Below are 24497 nucleotides of genomic sequence, written 5' to 3'. Positions count from 1 at the left end.
TTTCCAAATAGAAAAACCCTCACTGCCCCTGCATCCTGAAGTCCGGAAATTAACTCCAGTACAATTAACAACTGTTTTGTTTACTATATTAGGCTCATTACTACTGATATCTTGTTTCGATTACAATCAATAGATACCGTACATATATATCTATCCATCCTCCTACGTGTGTTTCTTGAAATACTTTCTAAATTACTCTAAATTTTCAAGTCTGAAAGCAACCTTAGGAATAACCCAGAACAGAGGTTGGCAAACTCTGCCCCATGGGCCAAAAGTGGCCCTAAACCTGTTTTCATTTAAAAAGTTTTATTGGGGGAGTTCCTGTCATGGCTCAATGGTTAACAAATCAGACTAGGAACCAACAGGTTACGGGTTCGACCCCTGGCCTCACTCAGTGGATTAAGGATCCAGTGTTGCCATGAGCTGTGGTGTAGGTCACAGATGTGGCTCGGATCCGGCATTGCTGTGGCTCTGGCGTAGGCCAGTGGCTACAGCTCTGATTAGACCCCTACCCTGGGAACCTCCATATGCCGCGGGTGCAGCCCTAGAAAAGACAGAAAAGAAAAAAGAAAAAAAAATTTGAGTAGATCTGAACAGGAGTAATTTCCCTAAAAAAAATTAAAAAATAAATAAAAAGTTTTATTGGGAGTTCCCACTGTGGTTCAGCGGAAACAAACCTGACTAGTATCCCTGAGGATTCAGGTTCGATCCCTGGCTCCTGAACGCATGCCATGATGGGTATACAGTGGCTATCGGCTCTGGGCATGTAGCTCGATGACCCCTGAACCCATATGCCGGTGCAGCCTAGAAAGACAGAAAGAAAAAGAAAAAAAAATTTGAGTAGATCTGAACAGGAGTAATTTCCCTAAAAAAAATTAAAAAATAAATAAAAAGTTTTATTGGGAGTTCCCACTGTGGTTCAGCGGAAACAAACCTGACTAGTATCCCTGAGGATTCAGGTTCGATCCCTGGCCTCGCTCCGTGGGTTAAGGATCGGGCATTGCCATGAGCTGTGGTGTAGGTCACAGACACGCCTCGGAGCTAGCGTTACTGTGGCTGTAACTCCAATTCGACCCCTAGCCTCAGAACTTCCATATGCCGCAAGTACAGCCCTGAAAAGAATAAATAAATAAAAAATAACAAGTTGTATTGAAACACAGCCCCACCCCAGGGTTCATGCATCGGCTACGGCTGCGTTCTCTGCAAGACACAGGGAGCAGTGGTGACAGAGCCAGAACTATTGACCAGCAAACCTTTATAAGTTTTCCAAGCCCATCCCTCAGATGAGAACCTGAGGCCAGGAAAGAAATAACCTGTTAAGGTCCAAAGTGGCATCACTGTGCAGTCAATGCCCAGCACAAGGGCCTGGAATACTTCTTCTCCCCTTTCCCCAGTTCTCAGCCGCCCCGGAAGTGAGGACCGCAAGCGAGACGGCACTGGTGCCGATGCCCATGGCCTCATCTTCCATCTCAACAAGGCAGGGCATCCCTAACCTGGAGGGTGGAGGTGGGAGAAAAGCACACAAGGGTTTACGAGCCTCCAATCTGAGTTTTTAAAGCGCTCCCTGTGCCCTCCTGCACCCACTCCATTTACAGTAATGACATAGTTCAACTCCCTGCGCTCAGCCCCACGACAGCCGTCTCACCCACCTTGATTGCCACCTGCAATAAACAATGGAAGCCAGGGCCACCTCCGGCAAGAGGGGTCGAGCAAGAGGAAGGAAGAATGACGAGGAGGGAAGCCTTAAAAGAAGGTGGCCAACTCTGAACGGAAAAGTTCTAGACTCAGGGGACGTCGGGGGTGAATTCTGGCTCTTACACTGCCTTTCCTGGGTGACCTTCACCTCCCTGACCAGTATGGTCCACCTTGGTCCAATGGGCTGGATGATACCAGAATATGTGCAGAAGCAATGAGGCCACGCAGGTCCAGGTTCCCAGCACTGCCCCTGGTCACCCAGAGGGGACCCCATCTTTCCTTTCCTCCACATCCTCCCTACCCTATGTCTACCTTGTGGGTCCATCAGCAGGTGGAACAGGGCCCGGAGTTTGGGTTTCATGATCAGACAAGCCTAGAGGGGAAGTCTGTGACCTTTCAGGAGGCTGTGACCTTGAGTCAAAGAGGCAGTCCCATGGAGACACCACTCAACAGTCCACAAAATGGGAGTTCCTGTTGTGGCTCAGTAGAAACGACTCTGACTAGGAACCATGAGGATGCAGGTTCGATCCCTGGCCTTGCTCAGTGGGTTAAGGATCCAGCGTTGCCGTGAGCTGTGGTGTAGGTCTTGGACGCAGCTCGGATCTGGCGTTGCTGTGTCTGTGGCGTAGGCCAGCGACTATAGCTCCAATTTGACCCCTAGCCTGGGAACCTCCATATGCCGTGGGTGCGGCCCTAAAAAGAGAAAAAAAATAAAAAATAAAACAAAACAGTCCACAAAATGGGCAGCACCCCCGCCAGCATCCCAGAGAAGAATTACGTGAAATAAGTCAATGGCCTGGCCCAGTCTCCAACACGCAGCACACGCTCCTTAAATTACCCACTAAATTACATGTGACTCATCTGCAATTCACAGCTGAAAAGAGCCCCAAACAACTTTACACAGTTGTGTGTGTGTGTAAGTACACTTCATGCACGTGTGTGCCTGCGTGCGTGTGTGTTTTCCGTTTCCTTCGATCAGCTTCTCAATGGACCGTTACCTCCTTTCTCAGCCGCCGGATTTACTCATTGCCCCTGAAGCCCCGCAGTGGAGTCTCCCCTCCATGGATCATTCTGGATCCCAATGAATGTATCCCAGAATCCTAAGAGGGGGTGGGCCCTGCCCAAGGGGACACAGACGTCACACCCGCCACCAGCCAGACGAGGAGTAAGTCATGCCAAGGACAGACCCAGATGCACGCAGAGCATATGTACGCAACAGGCCACGAGCACACGAGCATACAGAGTGTGAGGGTTTTGATACATTCAAAGGCCTCCTTAGGCCTTTAATAAAACACTTGATGGGTTTATGCATCCTGCCGGAATCCACAGACGTCACTGCAAAATTAACTGAGCGGCTTCAGACCCGGTGAGTGCCAGGCCAGGGAAGACAGGCTGCGCCTGCCTCCGAGACAAGAGGGCAACTGTTCCCTAGGCAGCCGTGGTCACAGCTGTGGGCTGGGCCAGAGCCTGCAGAGCCCCCCACAGCCGGCGCCCTGAGTCACAATGCAAAGTGTTAATGAAGAACATCAGAAAGACAGAGGGGGTGAAATCAAGAGCTGGGCCTGCGCAGAGACGTGGCCAGCGTGAGCCTGTGTGGGATATTCGAACAGCCCATCTGGGCAGCTCCACCTTCCCTGACACCCACAAATAGGCCCATGAGATTCCAAGGCAGGTTACGGCTCGAAAGAGAAATCCCGCCTCGTGTGCGCAAACACGGCCCCCAGCCTGGTTGGAAAGGCAGAACGGGAGCAAAGGGGGCGGGCACTCTAGAGCCTTCCATCAGGCAAGCTGGATCTGTCTCAAGGAATGATTTCCAGTCTCTCTGTTGAGGTAGGGTGGGGCTGGGTGAGGGACCAAGCCCCCCAGGATGTGTGAAGTCACTCTGGAAGTCGCTACAAGGTACACACTCGGCTCGTCTTTAGAACCCGCCAGAATGAATCAACCCCCAACTGGCAATGCCAGACAGTGCCGTGGGGAAGGAGCCTTTCATAACCGACCCAGAAGGGCACTTGAGTGCCATGCCGAACGAAAGGCTGGGCTGGAGGGGGCTGGGTTCTCTGTTGCATGGTCTCTCAGCCATGCAGAAATGAATAGCAGACACAGGAAGGCTAAAGTGAAGTCACAGCCCTCACCCCAGAGAGCAGCTCACAACTGCAGAGCCAGCGGCCTGGGCAGACAAATGAAAGCACAGAACTTGCAGACCAGCCAGTGGGCGGCAGTGCCTCTGTACCACCCAGGGCAGACGTGACAGCCACCATGGGAGAAACAAGTGACAGAGCTCCGAAGAGCTGCCACGTCATCTCAGGATGCCCTCTGCCACATCAGCCCATCACTGGGGTCGGGGGACACATGACGAGCCACACAGGCCAGGGCAGAAGAAGACGAACCCATCCCTGTGCTCCCAGCACAGTGTCCGCAACTGCTCACAGATGCAGGAGGCAGAGGGCTTGCACACCCACTCGCCTGCCAGCCTCTTGCATCATCACACAAAAGCCAGCAAGGCTCAGCGCCCAGAAAGCTGCCCTGCTGGATGCCTGGGGCAACACAGCCACCTGAGCAAAGGGTCACCCTTGAGAAGAACCCACTGTCCACAGCACGGGGGCCCCTCACCAAGTGGAAAGGAGCTGAATTAATCATCCATGGTTAGTGCCCCGTTTGTCTGTCTGCCTCTCTGTCACACACACACGCTCTCACACCTCCCTGACTCATCTGGGGCACTCCGAGTGGCTCCCAGCCCGTCGCCACAGCCGAGCCCAGGGAATAACATTGTACTGCTGTCTCACCAATGCTCTGACAGGTTCAGGCCCAGCATCTTTCCTAAAGTCTCCTTGGGCATCCGACAGGGGAAGGTTCAGCCGCCAAGGGCCCCAGGGAGCCTCCTCTCATCCATGCCTTTTGCAGAAAGGCAAAGAATGAAGCCCAGAGCCGACTCCCAAGCCAGCTTCTGTGGGAGCTCCTGCCTGTGACTCACAGCCCTGAATCCCTCGCCAGTCACTGCCACCGTCAGCTCCCGGCCCAAGCCCCACGTGGCCAGCACATGCCGGCGAGACCACTCAAAGGCCACTCTGTCTGCTCCTGCAGGCACGTGGGGCACCATGCCCACCCCGCGGGCCGGACTCTCGCCTCTCGGCCCCCGCCGCGTTTCATTTCAATCTTGACGGCCAAGGTCAAGGACAAGGTTCTCGAGCACACAGCTGTGGCCAAGGCAGGGGCCACGGCAGCCACTTCTAAGGACTGAACGGGCTGCTCCAACCCCATGTGTCGCTTACCTTGCCAAACTGCTCAAAATACTGCTTCACGTCTTCCACCACCGTGTTCGCAGATAATCCGCCTACAAATATTTTCTTTGTTCTTGTGACCATCTGCAAGAAAGGACAAGAGGACGTGAGTCCACTGCGTTATCTGAAGCCATGCTCCCTGAGATGCTGGACAAGCCACTCTCCACGTGATTCGAGAGAGAAAGGCAAGGCTAGGAATGTTGCCGCTGCATGGGGCGGGCCCTCCAGGATGACAGGGACGGTCACTCTGGACAGCAAGTGGCCTTCAGGCGACAATCCGAACGCTCATTCAGAGAGTGGACTTCAGAACCTCTCTGGCCATAGCACACAGGTTCACTGCGATGTTAAGCCACATGTTGAAGCTATTTTATTTTTTTTTTTTATTTCATTGCATTGCATTGCATTGCATTTTGTCTTTTTGCCTTTTCTAGGGCCGCTCCCACGGCATATGGAGGTTCCCAGGCTAGGGGTCTAATCAGAGCTGTGGCCACCAGCCTATACCACAGCCACAGCAACACCAGATCCAAGCTGTGTCTGCGACCTACACCACAGCTCACGGCAATGCCAGATCCTTAACCCACTGATCGAGGCCAGGGATCGAACCCGCAACCTCACGGTTCCTAGACGGATTTGTTAACTACTGAGCCATTGACTACTGAGCCAATATTTTATTTTATTTTTTAAATTATTTTATTGGAGGATAGTTACTTTACAGTGTTATATTAGTTTCAGATGCACAGCAAAGTGATTCAGTTATACATACACATGCATTCATTCTTTTTCAGATTCTTTTCCCCATGTTATGCTATTACAGAGTTCCCTGTGCTTCAGAGGTCCTTGTTAGTTGTCTATATTTTTTTACGACTTCTATTTTTTCCATTATAGTTGTTTAACAGTGTTCCGTCAGGTTCTATTGAACAGCAAAGGGAGCTGGCCATACATATATATATATATTCTTTTTCTCACATTATCCCCCATCATGTTCCATCACAAGTGACTACCTGTGCTACACAGCAGGATCTCATTGCTTATCCACTCCAAAGGCAATAGTTTGCATCTATTAAGCCCAGAATCCCAGTCCACACATCAAAGCTATTTTAAACCTAAGAGACAGGAACAGAAGAGAACGACGTGCAAAAAGACCTGCTGCCCACGGAGTTCCTGTTGTGGCTCACTGGTTAACAAATCCGACGAGAAACCATGAGGTTGCGGGTTCGATCCCTGGCCTCGCTCAGTGGGTTAAGGATCTGACGTTGGCATGACCTGTGGTGTAGGTCGAAGACGCGGCTGGGATCCCACATTGCTATGGCTCTGGCATAAGCCAGTAGCTACAGTTCCTACTAGACCCCCTAGCCTGGAAATCTCCACATGCCGCAGGTGCAGCCCTAGAAAAGACAAAAAAAAAAAAAAAAAAAAATCTGCTGCCCAGAAAGTACCCATTAAACATGTCAATAAGAAATGCACACGTAGTTCAAAACTGTGTGCAGACTGTCCATGCCGAGTTGTTCCGGCTTATGTCTGCCAGCGGGACAGACAGGACCTCACACACAGGGACTGGCCTCTGAGCCCGGCCCCAAGGCTCCTTTCAGCTCCGGACTGCTCACCATTCACTGAGTCGCCCTACGCTCAGTCCCGCCCAGCCAGTCCCCAGGCCTCCACACCTCCCTCCACAAAGGGCCTTCTCTTTAGAGGACCTCTCCATGCCTGCACCTCCCACAGGCCAAGGTATGACCATCCTGCAAGATCCAAGGCCTTTCCCCACCATTCAAAAGGCCTATAATAGTCACGCCATCAGGAAGCTGTTTCTCCTTCTGAAGCCTCGAAGGCTGACCCTCCTCCCACCTAGTGCTAAGGGAGTGATACTCCCCGCTTGCTGCTTCCCTCCCCCGGATCCCAAACCGAGGGTTCCTGATTCGTCTCCGTACCCTCCGCAGCACAAAGACAGAGCCAGGCATGCAGGAGCCCACGCTAAAACTTTGACAGATGCAAAGACAAATGCATTTCTGAAATGGCCACGTTTCAGAATCTCACCAGTCCCAAAGTCAAGGAAGAAGGAAACTCAAGGACATAAACTCCTCAGAGCAGGAACAGAGAATCTTACACGTAAGCACCAAAGATATAAAATAAATAAATGTTATCCTAAAGACTAAGTTAGGCTCTGTGGGTTTAGGGCTGTTTCTTTTTCCCCGTTTTTCTTTAATATCAAATAAAAAAAATTTTTTTTAACTCAGTGTATACAGGGTCTCACCCTTTGGTTCCATGTAATAAAAGCACATTGTCTTAACTCAATGGGTAGAATCTTGTCACAATATATACATCATCAAATCATCACATTGTACACTTCAAATATCTTACTCTTTTGTCAATTATAGCTCAATAAAGCTGGGACAAAAATGTTTAATGAGCGCAAAGAAAAGCAAGACTGAAACCCAAGAATAAATGAATGAGGGAGTTCCCTGGTGGCGCATCAGGTTAAGGATCCAGCCTTGTCACTTCAGCGGCATGGGTTTCATCTCTGACCTGGGAACTTCCACATGGTTCAGACTCAGTCAAAAATAAATAAGTAAATAAGTTAATAAATAAACACAATGAATAGGAGGAATCTTGAAACATTTTTTTAAAAGCATCTTAAAACATTACAATAAAATCCACACTCATATCTATTTTAAGCGGATGTAAGATGCAGGCTCCGCCAAAAATAAATAAATAAAATGAATAAGAGGAATCTTAAAACCCTTTAAAAAAAAATCCACACACAATGTCACATGTCTATTTTAAGTGGATGTAAGATGACTAAGTCTAGGGGCCATGGCTGCCTGGGTCACTTATCACAGTCTCCTGACACGGCTGCGGAGGGAATAAACCAACCAACCCACCTCCAACAGTGGAGACTCTGCAGGGACACCTGAGGGCCAGAGGTCACAGGCAGTACAACAGGAGCTGGCACCCCAGCTTCCAGGACTAAGTCTGGGTGTGACCCTGCACAGGACTTGGGGGAGGCTGGCTTCTGTCTGCTGCACACGAGGTCCTGGACCAGAGCTCCAGGTCCCGCCTAACCCTGAACTCGCACAGGTCGGCGAGTACAGTGGCCCTGACAGGGAGGCTCCCAGATCTCAGGGACCTCACACTTGAGCTCAGCGGCTCCCAGAGGGGGCACGTGCCTCCGCTGCCCACCGACTGAGCCCACCCTGGAACGTCCCTGTAGTGGGAGCCCTGGGCTGTTTCAGAACACATGTCCTAGTGACTCCTGGCTCACTGGCTGGGACGGGGACCATGCAGTAGTCTGCACGTATGTTTAAAACTGTAATTTTTTTTCCATCTTTTTTTTTTTTTTGGCAGACGAATGTGAGGTCAGATGAGATCATGCACGTGAGGCCAGTCTATGATGATCCCACCCGGGTCCACAATGCCCAGCTCCCAAGAACGTCTCGCTAACTGGTGGGCATCTTATCTGGCTCCTCGCTGTCTGTCTCCCTCCTTCTCCGTCTCCCTTCTTATCCTTCGGTCTCCCTGGAAGATCAAGGTCACCTTCACAGTGAAGCTCCATCAGGCCCTCTCCAGAGTTAAATCTCCCTACCCTCGTGCATCGCCAAGGTGTACGAACCTCACTTTCCTAAGGCATTCATTCAACAGACATAAGTGTGAGGTGCTGGAACTTATATTCTAATACAACGTGGAATGTAATCCACTTTAAAAGGGGAGATATAATCAGCCTACCACGCACGGTTCCTATTGGAACCACGTTAAGTGACACATGCCCAAGTGTCCAGCAGACACTGCATAGATGCTAAATAAATGGTCCCTGTTCCTGAATCCAAAGCCAATGCCTAAACCCCGTCTTCGAGCTCGGGATGAATGCGCAGCAAAAATATGCCAGATACCAAACCCTTTGCTAAATCCACCCTTTCTGTCCCATGCTCTTCCGCTGGAATTTCAAAAGCCGTTTTCCTGCAAATCTACGTGATTTCAGATGGGCAGAGACGCCCAATAGTTTCATTTTAGGTTTTTCTTTCCTTTTTCCCACGCCAGCCAAGCAATTAAACACCTATAAAGAAACACTAAAGTGATCCACAAGCGTGCACTCGTGGAGTTCTCAACTTAAACTCTGGAGACGCATTCCACCAAACGAACCCCAGGGTCTCGCTCAGACACTGTTTAGACGCAGGTGAGTATACACAGCAGGCCCCATTTATATTCCGAACATTCACAGAGATGCAGAGAATCAAACGACCCATGTCTCTTCATTCCAAATAACAGAAGTCAGCCGAATGTTCATTCCCCAGGAACTGGTAAAATGAGACGGTCCCGTCTTACACTTTCCACCGCTGCCCTCCAGCCATAAACCTGCCGAGACAAGAGCCCTAAATGCTGGGAGAGACGCCCGGCTATAAATCTACTCGGTCCCCAAAACAGTCTTTAAAACACTTTTTTTTCCCCAGGAATGAGAAATTCCAGGCCCCAGACAAGGCACCCAAGTGTCCACATTATTAAAACATCCTCCCCTGGAAGCAGCTCAGATCCAGGGGCGGGTCCTGCTCGTCACCAAACACGAAAAGGACACTGCTTGAATCAAAACCTTTCAAATGTGAAAAGGCCAGCGCGAAGGTACACAACCCTTGGTTAGCTGCTCACGACGCCTGGGCTTCAGGAGAGGGCAGCACAGCTGGGGGACAAATGGGGCTCTGCAGGTGACCTCTCCCGCTGGGGATGTGCTAGGGATACGGGCGTGATGGACTCTGGCAATTCTGACGGCATCACTGCTAAATGGGCTGGGTGCTACTCCACGATCTGCACTTTGGAGAGGGATGCGAGATTCCCACACCCTTTCCTCCACCTCCCTCCCATCTCCGTGGCTACCGAGGATGACAGAAGGGGGCAGGCTGAGGATGTTGGGGGCCAGGGTCTCAGTGAATTAAATGGAGCTCCTCCAATTCCCGTCACCACTGTCAAGGTTTCATTGCTGTATGTGTGTGCGTGTGTGTGCAGGAGGGCGCCTGTGTATTTGGAGGTAACTCTCTAGTCCCGATCCTCGAGTCTTGGCCCCAAGAACCATGCAGCACCCCCAAACCTTGAACCTTCATGCAACCTTGCAAATAGGCAGTAGGACCAGTTACTCACTGGCCCCTGACACTACAGTCCTTTGTGTTATAAAAACTCCTCTCCACCCACAGTGGAGAGAGCCACCTGTGTTTTCCTCCTGCGCCAGGCCCTTTGGGTAACTGTTGCCTAACCCGCAGGCTTCACGTGGATATACAGCTGCTGCACACCAAAGGCTCAAGGCCCCTGGAGCACACCTCGACAGAGAGAGCCACCCATCTGCTCCAGAGAGCGCACAGCCCAAAACCCACCAGGAGGTGGATCCGAAACATCCTTGGCTTGGAGGTGGAGGGGGTACAGGAAACACACTGGTATGCAATACTTTCCACTCTGAGAGACACCTGATACCCACCCGGAGCAAGAGTCCTGTGCCCTTGGGAGCAACCCCTCCCCCAAACAGATACCTCCTTTTATGGTCTAGGGAGGCATCTGGGAAGTTGGCGGGGGGGGGGGGGGGGCGTGTGTCTGTGTGGCACACGTAGGGGGATGGGGAGGGTTCAGACTCTCACAAATCACTGTTCAAAGTTTTGCATCTAGACCTGTAATTTAACTAAACACCAACTGCTCTCCACACACCTCTTGGCTCAACAAAGAAAACCCCAGCATCCATTCCAGTTCGGAAAATTGCTGTTTACACAGAAGAACTGGCCAAAGCCAGCTGCTAACTAGAGCTGCAAAGAATACTCCACCTTCCTGCCTCCAACCAGAGAGCTGGCTTTTTTTTTTTTTTAAGTTTCAAACATTCACTTTGAAAAAATGGTCCCTCAGAGTGGAGCCACTGGTTGTACTTTTATGAAATCGAATAAAGCAGATTTGTGTGTGTGTGTGTGTGTGTTGAAAGCATAGGGTGTGGGGGTTAAGATTCCTTTAAGACGAGATCGAAGGGGGAAATTTAGCTCCAACGGCACTGGCCCAAAGAGGTAAGTTGTCGCACGAGGAAACAACAGCAACAAATATTTCTTATCCTGAGAAATGCACAGACAGACAGGAAATGGCTCTGGAGAGTCTTAAATGGGCACGAGAGAGGCCAGAGAAATTAAGTCGGCTCTTGCCATCACCATGTTCCTGAAAAGAGTTCAAATCCCCTTGGTGGAAAAACACAAGCCATCTTCACGGCCCGAGAACGTTGCATCTTCACAGATGCTCTACCGTCCGCCGGGACCTCGAGGTCGAAAGAGCCCAGGAAAGAAGTTAGAACGCTAGTGCTGGGCCAGCTCTAGCAAACTGACTGCCTGTCACCCCCATTAGGCAGATGAAAACATCAGGTCCGGGCAAGGTGACCCGTCCTGGGCAAAGGAGGGCAGAGTGACGAGGAAGAACCCATAGGCTGGCAGATACCAGCCCACGACTTCATACCAGGTTCTGAATTCAGTGAGCCCTTTGTTCCGAATGTGGGGTGACACTGCCTGGTAGCATCAACTCTGCCTTTGAGAATTAGGCCCAATCTTGTTTGTTTGTTTGTTTGTTTGGCCATTTGTGCAGGTTCGATCCCTGTCCCAGGAACTTTCGCATGTCTCAGGGGTGGTCTAAAAAAGAAGACAAGGGACACACGCACACACAGACACACACACCCACACACACAAAGACACACACAGAGAAAGGTTGTGGAAGACAAAGGCAGAGATCAGGGTGATCCAGGGATGGTTTCTCCCTCCCAGCTTCCAGAAGAAGGCTATGCCGACCCCTTGTTTTCAGACTTCTAGACTCCTGAACTGTGAAAGAAAGGAGCTGTGGCTTTTTTTTTTTTTTGTCTTTTTGCCGTTTCTTGGGCCACTCCCGCGGCATATGGAGGTTCCCAGGCTAGGGGTCCAAGCGGAGCTGTAGCCATGGGCCTACACCAGAGCCACAGCAACACAGGATCCGAGCCGCGTCTGTGACCTATACCACAGCTCACGGCAACACTGAATCCTTAACCCACTGAGCAAGGCCAGGGATCGAACCCGCAACCTCATGGTTCCTAGTTGGATTCGTTAACCACCGTGCCACGACGGAACTCTGCTGTGGCTTATACTACCCGGGTGCGGCAGCCCAGGGAACTAACATCGAGACCCCAGGATGCCACAGCCTCAGTCTCACCTTTCCTTAGTGACAGTGGAACGTAGCCCATATGAGGGCCCCACCATCCTAGGGGAGGAGAAAGCTACACCCCAGGCATGACCATCTGAATCTGCCCCCAGGAAGGCAGGTCACACTCAGCACTTGCACATCCACCCCAGCAGGGGTCACGGGGTCAAGGTCCCACAGGGTTAAGACCAGGAGGTGAGGGGTCAGAAGAGTAGAGCTACCTGCTGAGCAGAAGCAACCCACACGCCGCCGAAGGATTTTTTTTTTTTTTTTTTTTTTTTTTTGTCTTTTTACCATTTCTTGGGCCGCTCCCATGGCATATGGAGGTTCCCAGGCTAGGGTCCAATCGGAGCTATAGCCACCGGCCTATACCAGAGCCGCAGCAACGCAGGATCCGAGCGGCGCCTGTGACCTATACCACAGCTCACAGCAACGCTGGATCCTTAACCCACTGAGCAAGGCCAGGGACCAAACCCGCAACCTCATGGTTCCTAGTCGGATTCGTTAACCACTGCGCCACGACGGGAACTCCCTTTCTCATTTTTTTTTTTTTTTTTTTTTTTTGGCCGAAGGATTTAAGCGCCTCTGATAAAACACGTAGGGCCTGGGCTGACACGTGGGCAGATTCCTTTCTAGTAAAACCCGGGGGACAGAGTTTCCATTGTGGCTCAGAGATAATGAACCCGACTTGTATCCATGAGGATGCAGGTTCGATCCCTGGCCTTGCTCAGTGAATGTAGGATCCAGCGTTGCTGTGAGCTGTGGTGTAGGTCACAGATGCGGCTCAGATCTGGTGCTGCTGTGGCCGTGGCTGTGGCATAGGCCAGCAGCTGTAGTTCCAATTGAACTCTAGCCTGGGAACTTCCATATGTAGCATGTGCAGCCCTAAAAAAGCATTTAAACACACACACACACACACACACAGGGGACTGAGAAGGGTCCTTCTCTCCATGGAAAGCCTGGTGCCTGCATCTCCTTCGCCTGGCCCTGGCCTGTGCCTCCTCACAGCTGCCCTCCGTAGGCCTCACACTGGTTCACAGACAGGGCCAGCCTCTCCTCCACAGCCAAGGAGACAGGCTCAGAGATGTCCAAAGTCACACAGCACTAGGGAGTGACACGTGGAGTGTCGCAACCTGGAGCATTCTATTCTCTGAAGTCTCCTGCACCTCTAGGTGCCACATCCTAGCAGAAAGACACCATGGGGGACAGGGAGCACCCTGAGAAATAAATCTGCCTGTGCCTTTTTGATTCTAAAGCAAAGATGCACAAACAACAGGCCAGACGCTGCTGGTGGGAAGGGAGGAGGTGCCGTGTGGAGACCAGTCTGGCAGTTCCTCAAACGATGAAGCCCAGAGCTCCAAGAGGACCCAGCAATTCCACTCCTAGGATGTACCCAAGAGAAATGAAAGCATAGGTCCACCCAAAAGCCTTCCATGCCAAATGTTCACAGCAGCAGCCACGTTCCTAACAGTCAAAAAGTGGAAGAACCCAAATGCCTGTTGATGGAGGGATGGATAAATTAAGTAAAGTCCATCTACCCATAGAGTGGAATACTATTTAGCGATGAAAAGGAACAGAGCACTGACAACATGCACAGCATGGATGAACTTTGAAAATGTTCCCCTAAGTGAAAGAAGCCAGTCATAAAAGATCATTATATCTCCATTCATGTGAAAGTGCACTGAGGAAAGGCGTAAAGACAGGGCATAGATTACAGGCTGCTCAGGGCTGAAGGAGAGGCAGGGAGCTGATGGCTAGAGAATGTGGGGCTCCTCTGTGAGGTAATGAACATGCTCTAAAACTGACTGTTGGTGATGGCTGCGTATCTGTGAATATATCAAAGCCCACTGAAATATTTACTTCAATGGGTAAATTACCCAACATGTGAATAACATCTCACTAAAGCTGTTTTGGGGTTTGGGGGGGGGCGGTTTAATGAGAGGCCAAAAGATTCCTAAGTCAAAAGTCTCAATGCAAGGAGTTCCCTGGTGACTCAGCAGGTTAAGGATCCAGCATCATCACTACTGTGGCTCAGGCTCCATCCCTGGCCTGGAAGCTTCCACATGCCCCAGGTGCAGCCAAAAACCAAAACGCGTCTGAAAGCCAAAAGGACTTCAAATAAACCCAGCGCCCAGCAAAGCCTGCTGCCCACTCTTCCACCCATGGTGTGCCTCCATTCAGCCACAGCTGACCACCGGACAAAGCTGAAACAATATCTGACGTTGCTGACTGCAGAAATTAATTTAACTTCAGAGGAAGCTAATTATAAATATAACCCCAAATGGTTCTCAGAGCGCCCTCTCCCCATCTATAGCTATTAGCCCGAGAGCACCAGGGTGTAGGCTACAATTTGGCATTCCCTCTAAAGAGCTTTAAAAATTGGGAGGGAAAAAAAACAGCCTTCATCTATATGGGGCTAGAATATAATTTACACACAATTATCCTCCATCGCCAGGTTACACCATTACCGCTGATTAAAACAACAGTAACTCACCTAAAGGAGAGTGTGATGAACTCGTAATGAAATGATCAGGCTGCTTCGGCAGGGAGCTCAGACTCCCCAGGCCTCTTAGCCCTCCCAGGCTAATTTAAAAAATACTACTTCCGCTTACCCTTGGGGGAAAAGCTGCGGCCAGCAAGGGTGACCTGTCCACAGATTGGTATCAGAGAGTAATATCCTAGCCAGGGGTACTCAGACTGGGGGCTGGGAGGAAGCAGAAAAAGGGGCAGAGAGGGAGGGCTACCTTCGAAAGCACAGGAAATTAAGGATTGTGGCCCTTACGTCATCTGATGCTGAGCGGGGTGGCTGCCTGGCCATCCTACCATCATCCCAGGCACCCGAGCTGCTCTGCCTCCACCGGTGGTGTCTCCATCACTCCATCCTTCTCAGAGCCCCCGACCCCCAAAACTCGCCCTAGAGCAACATACTCACTATGCAGAAGGCCCCAAAGACTCCCTTCTCCAGGGCTCAAATGCTTACCAACCCCCAGATGCCATAAACACCCATAACTGGAGTTCCCATCGTGGCACAGCGGAAATGAACCCGACTAGGAACCATGAGGTGGCGGGTTCGATACCTGGCCTCGCTCAGTGGGTGAAGGATCCAGCCGTGAGCTGTGGTGTAGGTCGCAGAAGCGGCTCAGATTCCACGTTGCTGTGGCTCTGGTGTAGGCTGGCGGCTACAGCTCCGATTCGACCCCTAGCCTGGGAACCTCCATATGCCGCGGGAGCGGCCCAAGAAATAGCAAAAAGCCAAAAAAAAAAAAAAAAAAAAAAATAACCCAACCCAGTGTCTATGAAGATGCAGGTTCAAACCCTGGCCTCGCTCAGTGGGTGAAGGACCCGGCATTGTCACAAGGTGCAGTGGAGGTCGCAGATGTGGCTCAGATCCAGCATGGCTGTGGCTTTGGCAGAGGTCAGCAGCTACAGCTCAGATTCAACCCCTAGCCTACGAACTTCCATATGCTGCAGGTGTGGCCATAAAAAGAAGACAGAAAAAAAAAAGGGAAGGGGGGCATAAGACCCTGACCTGAGCAACACAAACTGGGACAGCAAATGTGAAGTCTTACCTCCAAGCATGCGACCCCCAGGAGGCCCCTAGACCTCTAACTAAGCCCCTGAGCCCAACCCAAGCCCTGAGCCTAAGCCTCTGTCACCAGCCTTCTTCAGAGCTTCTCCCCAGGCTCTGACCGCCCCCACCCCCAGTGCCGACCTCCAGGCTGAGGGGTGCCTGAGACCCTGCACGGCTGAGGTGGGGGTTCAGTGAAGTCAGTCTGTGTGCGGGTCCCGGGATTTACAAACACATGGCTATGGCAATGAGTTCGTCCCTTCCTATTTCCCAAACCGTTCTTTTCCTAAAACATCTCAGGTCATCTGGGTAGAAACGGACACTTTCTACTCCGAAGTTGAGCACTTCGCAGATCAAAACTACAATAAGGTATCATCCAAGTCTACAAATGATGGATGCTGCAGAGGGTGTGGAGAAAAGGGAGTCCTCCTATATTGCTGGTGGGAATGTCAGATGGTGCCGCCCTGCTGGCGAATAGTATGGAGGTTCCTTAAAAACTGAAAACTGAGTTACCATATGATCTGGCAATCCCATTTCCAGGCATGTATCTGGACAAACCCATAATTCAAAAAGATACATGCAGCCCAATGCTCACAGCAACACTATCTGCAATAGCCAAGACCTGGAAGCAACCTAAATGTCCATCGACAGATGAAAGGATAAAGAAGATGTGGTACATATACGCAATGGAATATTACTTGGACATAAAAAAGAATGAAATAATGCCATTTGCAGCAAGCCGGATGGACCTAGAGATTATCATACTAAGGGAAGTAATAAGCCAGAGAAAGACAAATACCGTAATATATCATTTATATGGGAATCTAAAATATGACCCCAGGTTCCCATGTGGCTCAGTGGGCTAAGGATCTTGTATTGCCACTGGAGGGGCTTGGGTCCCTGCTGTGACACAGATTCAATTCCTAGCCTGAGACCTTTCACATGCCGCAGGCACAGCTAAAAACAAACAAACAAACAAACAAAAAACAAATAAAACTTTTACAAAATAAAATACAACACAAATGAACTTCTTTACATGACAGCAACAGACCCACAGACACAGAAAACAAACTCATGGTTACCAAAGGGGAAGGGAAGGGCGGGTAAATTAGGAGTTTGGGATAGGCAGACACACACTACTATATATAAAACAGACAAACAAACAATGCCCTACTATATAGCACAGGGAACTATATTCAAAATCTTATAATAAACCATACTAGAATCACTGTACAACTATAAATGTAATAAAGTCACTGAGTAGTATGACAAAAAATTTTTAAAAACCATACTAGAAAAGAGTATGAAAAAGAATACGTACGTATATGAGTAACTGAATCACTTTGCTATACACCAGAAACTAATACAGCATTGTAAAGTGACTATACTTCAATAATAACCAAATTATTATTATTATTATTATTATTTGCCTTTTAGGACCGCATTGGCAGCCTATGGAAGTTCCCAGGCTAGGGGTTGAATTGGAGCTGCAGCTGCCGCCTATGCCGAACCACAGCAACACGGGATCTGAGCCACATCTGCAACCTACACCACAGCTCACAGCAATGCCGGATCCTTAACCCACTGAGTGAAGCCAGGGATCGAACCTGAATCCTCGTGGATGCTAGTCGGATTCGTTTCCACTGAGCCACGATGGGAACTCCAATAATTAAATTTTTTAAATCAAGATAAGCATTTAAAAATTTCTTGGAACCATGGAGTTCCTGTCGTGGCGCAGCAGAAGCAAATCTGACTAGGAACCATGAGGTTTCGGGTTCAATCCCTGACCTCGCTCAGTGGGTTAAGGATCCGCATTGCCATGAGCTGTGGTGTAGGTCGCAGACCTGGCTCGGATCCCAAGGTGCTGTGATTGTGCCTAAGCCAGCAGCTGTAGCTCCGATTAAACCTCTAGCCTGGGAACCTCCATATGCCGCGGGTGCGGCCCTAAAAAAGCAAAAAAAAAAAAAAAATTTCTTGGAACCAAAGAGCCTCTGTGGCCTCCAGGTGACATGTAGGAAAGCTCAAAGCCTGAACTGAGAAATCACATCAGAAAAGATGTCCTTGAAAAAGACACATGCAATGTATGTTCACTGCAGCACTATTCACAATAGCCAAGACATGGAAACAAGCTAAATGTCCATCGACAGATGATTGGATTAAGACATGTGGTATATATACACAATGGAATACTACTCAGCCATAAAAAAGAACAAAATAATGCTATTTGCAGCAACATGGATGGAACTAGGACTCTCACACTAAGTGAAGTAAGTCAGAAAGAGAAAAACAAATACCATATGATATCACTTATATCTGAAATCTAATATACAGCACATTTGAATCTTCCACAGAAAAGAAACTCATGGACATGGAGAATAGATTTGTGGTTGCCGAGGGAGTGGGATGGACTGGGAATTTGGGGTTAACAGATGCAAACTATTGTCTTGGGAATGGGTAAGCAATGAGATCCTGCTGTATAGCACTGGGAACTATATCCAATCACTTGTGATGGAACATGATGTGGGATAATGTGAGAAAAAAAATGGATATATGTATGTGTGACTGGGTCTCTTTGCTGTACAGAAGCCAACTGAGAGAACATTGAAAACCAGCTATAATGGAAAAAATAAAAATCACTAAAAAATGATCACCATAATAAATTTAGAAACCAACTTTCAAAAAAAAAAAAAAAAAAGAAAGAAACGATGGTCAGCAGACAGAGACCTGGTCCAGGAAAACCAGGCCCAGAGGGGGCCACTGTCCTCTGGGGGAAGACTGCCCACGAAAGGCCTTCAGGGACGATGACACAGGGAGAAAAGGATAAAAGCTTGGCTGATGGGCAGGCTCTGAAGTCAAGGTGTCCCATCCCCCAAGCCCTTCAGTTGATTTCACGAGAAGAACAAATGGCAGCCTTAACCCTTAGCCTTGATTACCTTCATTAGCATATTTCAGATGCACATGGCAATCAGTTCTTGATGAGCAAGTTTTACCTAATCCACGGAGCCAGGCTGCAGGTTCCCTGACACTCCAGGAAGACAGCGGGGCTCGACCCTACCTGCAACTTAGAATAGCCTGGGGAGCCCCTAAAACAGATCCTGGGCCTCATCCTTGGGATTCGGATTTTATGGGTCTGTGGTGAGACCTGGGCGGCAGAGATTTTGTTTTTTGTTTTGTTTTGGCCATGGCAAGCGCAGCTTGATGTGGGACTCAGTCCCCAGACCAGGGAATGAACCCAGGCCTGTGGGGTGAACGCATGGAGTCCTAACCAGCAGGCCACCAGGGAACTCCTGGGGGTATCAATATTTTTTCAACATTCTCCAAATGACTCTAATGCACAGCCAGGGCTCTACAAGAAGCTGCTTGTGTCATCCTTTTTTTTTTTTTGGTCTTTTTAGGGTCACACCTATGGCATATGGAGGTTCCCAGGCTAAGGGTCAAATTGGAGCTGCACCTGCTGGCCTATGCCACAGCCACAACACCAGATCCGAGCTGCATCTTCGACCTACACCCCAGCTCACAACAACACCAGATCCTTAATCCACTGAGCAAGACCAGGGATCGAACCTGCATCCTCATGGACACTAGTCAGATTTGTTTCCACTGAGCCACGACGGGAACCCCCCTGTTTGCGCCATCTTACAGGAGAGAAATGAATCTATTGACCATAAGGTTGCAGGTTTGATTCTTGGCCTCAATCAGTGGGTTGAGGATCTGGCATTGCCATGAGCTGTGGTGTAGGTCGAAGACGTGACTCGGATCCCTCGTTGCTGTGACTGTGGTGTAGGCCGGCAGCTGTAGCTCTATTCAACCCCTAGCCTGGGAACTTCCATATGCCGAGCGTGCAGCCCTAAAAAGCAAAATAAATAAATAAATAAAGGAAGGAAGGGAGGAAGCCGAAGGAGCAGCAGGGAGCACTGGGCTTGAGTAATTACAGGTGAACCATGTGCTAAGTGGGAGGGGCATCATACATCAATGGAGCTCCCACAATCATCACCAGAGATGTGAGAGCATCTGGCACATAGTAGGTGCTCAAAAAATCTTTGCAGAACCCCCAGAGAGTGTGAATGAAGGCCAAGAGGGTGGGAGATTAATAGAAATTGCAGAGGACTGTCTCTGGTAACCAGCCATTCTCATTCATTCTCTCATCAAACGTGGTTTGGAGGACCTACTATGTGCCCAGCACAATACTCAATGGATGTTAAGTGCACCAAGATCTGGTCTCTGCTCTGCAGGTGCTTATAGTCAAGTAACAGGCTCGTTACTAAAGCACGGGAGGCTTTGGGGGCGCAGGGCTGAGCCTGACCTGCGGCTTGAGGTCGGCAGGTGGGCGTCAAGAAAGGAAGGGGAGAAGGTCCTCCCTAGCAGAAGCTGTAGCGTCTTCAGTGTTGGCTGAAAAGCTGCAAGACCAGACTGTAGATCAAGGTGTCAACAGGATGCAAAGAGGAGGTGGGGGTGGCCGGTGGCAGGGGGAACACCCAGCCAGGCAGGGAAGCAACAGAAAACCTCCATGGGGTTTAAATAAGGGAGCAACTCTTCAATCAGCCGTTAAAGAGAAAACAGGGCCACTGGGGCGGGGGGGGGGGGGGGGGGGCTGGGTCACCTTGACCCTCAGATGTTGGCCAGGAGGCAAGAGTGGTGAGAACCAAGAGGAGGTCCCCAGACCTAATCCACTTCCCCATGAGCAGGTCCCTCCCCGCTCTGCCACTCACTCTCCTGTTCCAGAAACGTCCGGGGGCAGGACGGGAAGGTGGGGGAGGCACAAGGAGAGATAAGCACATTGCACCCTTGGTGTGGTCCGTCTTTGGAAACACACACAGCCATCCGTTTGGCCATAAATTTCACCTGTCAAGGGAGAAAAGAAGTCAAATTCCCCTCCCAGGATGGGTTGGTCTGGTCCCTGCCACCCGCCTTTGAGGGAAGAGGGGACCCAAAGAAGGGTCTGCAGTGAAAGAGAGAAGCCAGGAGGAGCACCAGCAAGACCCTCTACCTTTTATTCAATGTCTCCCACCCACCCCCCATCAAGAGCTGGAGGGTGATTTTTCTAAACCAAGGAGGGCCTTGGAGGCTGAAAGGGGCACCAGATTTGAAGATTCTGGACCTTCTGGAGATGGGAGGGCCAGGTTCCAATCCCAGCACCCTGTGCAGATCACGGGATAGAATGGAAAGAAGACTCCAGGAATCTCAATTCTGAGCCACATACATACACTAGGTGACCCCGGCAAGGGACTAGGCCTCCCTGACCTTGAGTTTCTCCCTCTGCGAAATGGGATTAAAAGAGCTAACACCTCTTCCTTCCTCCCCACCACCTCCGTGCCCCACCAGTCAGTTGCTCTTGGTTTGGCTGTGAGTGAGAATCAAGCCTTCCCTGCCAGTCCCACAGACAAATCAACAGCCAGAAAAGCACTTGGAAAAGGGATGACCACGCCCTTGTAAATTTCAAGGCTAATTATTATCAATTCTACTTTCTTTGCATTTCTCGGACGCCGCCCCAAATCAGCCCGCCCCCAGCAGTGGTCCGGGCAACCTCGGTGGTCCAAAGGCTGAAGATGCTCCAGCAAAAAGGATGCCATCTCTGCAAAGCAGGGTCTTTCACCGCCTTAACCTAGGCAGCCCCTTACCCTACAAAGAGTCCCAGACTGAACCACAGGAGGCAGGTCATTCCCTGTAAAAAGATAAAGCTGTCCATGCCTCGGAGGTCATATTTCTCTGGAACACCAATATCCTAATATGTCTGTACTCGCCTCATGCCGGGAACACGTTTCTATAAATCCTCACATAAAAGAAACCTTTATTTTCCAGAGGGATAAACAGGGGAGAAAAAGGAAACAACGGTCGCAGCGAAAACATCACCCATCAAATAGAACCCAGTCCACCAGGAACTTGACTGAGTGCCTGGTGTTACAGATGTTTTATAGCCGTGATGTCTGTTCTATTTAAAACACGTGCACTGGGCCAACCCAGCTACGGGGGAAGAGAGAAAGGAAAGGTATGTTCCCCGATGCACCCAACCCAGCTAACTGGTCTGGGCTGACTGTTTATGGAAGCAAAGAGGTGACCGGGGACCCGTAGCTGTCGGCTGGATGGTGGACGGCTCATTTCGGCGCCCACTCTGGAGGGCTGTCATATCAGCCACGCGGCCCAACAAATGGCACCTGGTCTCTCCGAAGGGCACTTCTGCCTGGAAGACCCGGGTCTTCTATGGGGAAATTACCCCGTACCTGGCAAGCCCTGAATAAAATCCAGTTCCTTCCCTCAAGGAAGAAAAATCCGCCCAGTTAAACCTCATCTGTCCAACGACAACTCATTCATTCCTTCTGCAAACATTGGTCCGGGGCTGGCTGCACACCACGTCCTGCACAAGGGACTCCCAGACACATCAGCCGAGCTCAATATGCTCCCTCTTCTCCCAAGAAGGGGAGCCTCGCGAGGGAGGACCACGGTCAGCTCAGCCTCCGGAAACGGAAGCGTCACACGGGGAGGAACTTTATTCTGGTCACCACCGCCTTCCTGGCACCCAGAGGAACGCCTGGCACACAGTAGGCATGCGCGTGATACAGCGTGAATGGAAGCATGAACGGGTAGTCCCTGCTCTTGGACGACCCACCCTGGGAATGACACAAGGTCCCTGGGCACCCTCCTCTGGACCCTCAGTAACTCCGAAGCCTCCTGGTTGCTAAGCTGGGCACAAGCTCAGGAAATAAAAAGGCTTGGCTCCTAAGCAGAACGGCGGCCACCGTCCTGTGCAGAAGCCACACACAGAATGATGCTCAGCAAGGTCCTGCTGGGCTGAGTCAGACAGATCTTCCCTCCCACCCAGCTGGGGAGCGGGTAGGGTCATCTTCATATATAAAAAGGTCACCCGCAGACTCTTGATAAGAAACCACTTAAAGGGGCACGTGAAACAGGGAGGGTCCTGAACTCCCTGGCTGTCGCAGATTCAGTGACAACAATTACTATCTGTACCACTCATCCTTGATTCATCAATTCAGTCAACATCAAACATTAATGACTATCTAGTCGTCCCCCCCAAAGATTCAGTTCTCTGCCCTGAAAGATCTCACAGGGACCCAACAAAAACACACAATGGCAGGAATGTGCAAAATAGAGGGGAGCTCCCTGGTGGCCTCGTGCTTAGGGCTCAGTGCTTTCACCCCTGGGGCCAGGGTTCAATCCTTGATCTAGAAACTGAGATGCCACATCGAGCTACTCCACAGGGTGCCCCCCACCCCCCCAAAAAACACCCCCAAAACAGACAGAGGGAAATAAGATGAATCGTGTTAGAAAAGTCAGAGACGGGTTCAAAAAGGAGACACCTGATAAGGGTTTTAAAGGATGAGCAGGAGTTTCTCAGAAGGACAAGCAAGAACGGCAGGCAGAGTCATAACAGCATGAAATATCCTTGCTTGTCTCAGGCACAAAAAGCGTGCAGAGAGCTGGACAAGAGATACGGATGGAGACATGGGCTAGATCACAAGGAGTCTTGTAGAGCATAACCAAGGAGACTGGACTTGCTCCTGAAAACAAGAGGTCAACGATTTGAAGCAAGGGATTAACATGATCAGCTTGGTGTTTGAGATAAGTCACTCTGTTGAGGACAGATCCAAGGGCTTGAAAACAGACACTGTAAGAAGAGTCAGAAGCTTATCGTAATAGTCCAACAGAAAGGGGTCCTGAACTTAAAGCAAGGCTATTTTGCATAACAAAGCGGGAAGAGATTTAAGAGCGTGCAGGAGACCAAATTATCAGGACTGAGGAAATGGCCAGAAGCAGGGATGAGGGAGAGGAAGGAGTTTTGAATTTACTGGGTGGCTGGGTCAATGGGGGTCTCACCCACTGAGATAAAGCAGCCAGAAGAAGCAGGTTTGCAGAGGAACGAGAAACGCGTTCCATTTGGGGTGATTATATCTGCAGTGGCCCACAGGACAACGTGTGGGTCTGTTCTGGAGTTCAGGAGGAAGATGGAGACGGATGACCCAGATTGAATTTACCAGTGTCTAAGGGGCCACTAAAATCATGGGAGAGGATGAGATGAGACGGCAGAGTCCAAAGAGGGACAAGGGCAGACCGTTTCAGAAGGAATCCCAACATCTTTTGGAAACCCAAAACGATGACCAACCAACCAGGAGAGAAACAAGAGAAAACAGTTTGGCCAACTAGGGCATATTGGTCCCTTGGTCTAGTCCCCTTCCTTTGCATCTGAGTAAGCCTGGGTGTGATGGCTGTAACCAATAGAATAGAGATGGAGGAACGGCATGTGACTTCCAAAGCTGGGTCTTAAAAGGTGCTGCAGCGTCCAGCTCTTTCCCTGGCAAACTTGGAGCCCTGAGCCACCGAGTAAGAAGTCCAACTACTCTGATGCTGCCGTGCACACCGATGGACCGCATGTTCAAGCATCCTTCTTCAAGTCATCCCTGCCCAGGGACCAGCTCTATGTGTGAATAAGGCTTCCGATGCTTCTAGCCCTTTGCCCTCAAGTGGCCATCCAGATGGCAAGTCTTCTGGCCTGAGATCGTAAACATCCTGAAGCAGAAACCAGCTACCCCTGTTGTGTTCAGTCTGAATTCCTGCCCAGTGATTTCCTGGGGCATAATGCAATGGTTGCTTTAAGCTGCTCAAGGTGGGAGCCATTTGTCAGAGGGCGATGATAACTGTAGCCCTAACGGTAAAGCATTTTGAGCAGAAGAGGACAGTCCATGGTGTCCACCACATAAAGGAAGGTAGGGGGGATCAGGTCGCCGTCTCACGGGCTCTGGACCTCACCACACATTGTCCAGGGCCCTCAGTACTTGCAGAGT

The 24497-nt window shown here is 50.2% G+C and overlaps 1 protein-coding gene across 14 annotated transcripts in view; it reads right to left on the bottom strand.

The window, feature by feature from the left end:
- Nucleotides 1-24497, bottom strand: part of MSI2 (RNA-binding protein Musashi homolog 2-like) — a 437683-nt gene that overhangs the window by 277728 nt on the left and 135458 nt on the right. For all 14 annotated transcript variants that reach the window (XR_002336815.1, XR_002336816.1, XM_021066173.1 and 11 more), the window contains 1 exon segment: nt 4965-5057. Coding sequence is in view for 12 of the 14 variants with exons in the window: in XM_021066173.1 (XP_020921832.1) it covers nt 4965-5057 (93 nt within the window). In the remaining 2 variants the exon portion in view is untranslated.

The sequence above is a fragment of the Sus scrofa genome, chromosome 12 (genome assembly GCF_000003025.6).
Source record: "Sus scrofa isolate TJ Tabasco breed Duroc chromosome 12, Sscrofa11.1, whole genome shotgun sequence".
Taxonomy (NCBI): domain Eukaryota; kingdom Metazoa; phylum Chordata; class Mammalia; order Artiodactyla; family Suidae; genus Sus; species Sus scrofa.
This window is presented reverse-complemented; position numbering and strand designations above follow the sequence as displayed.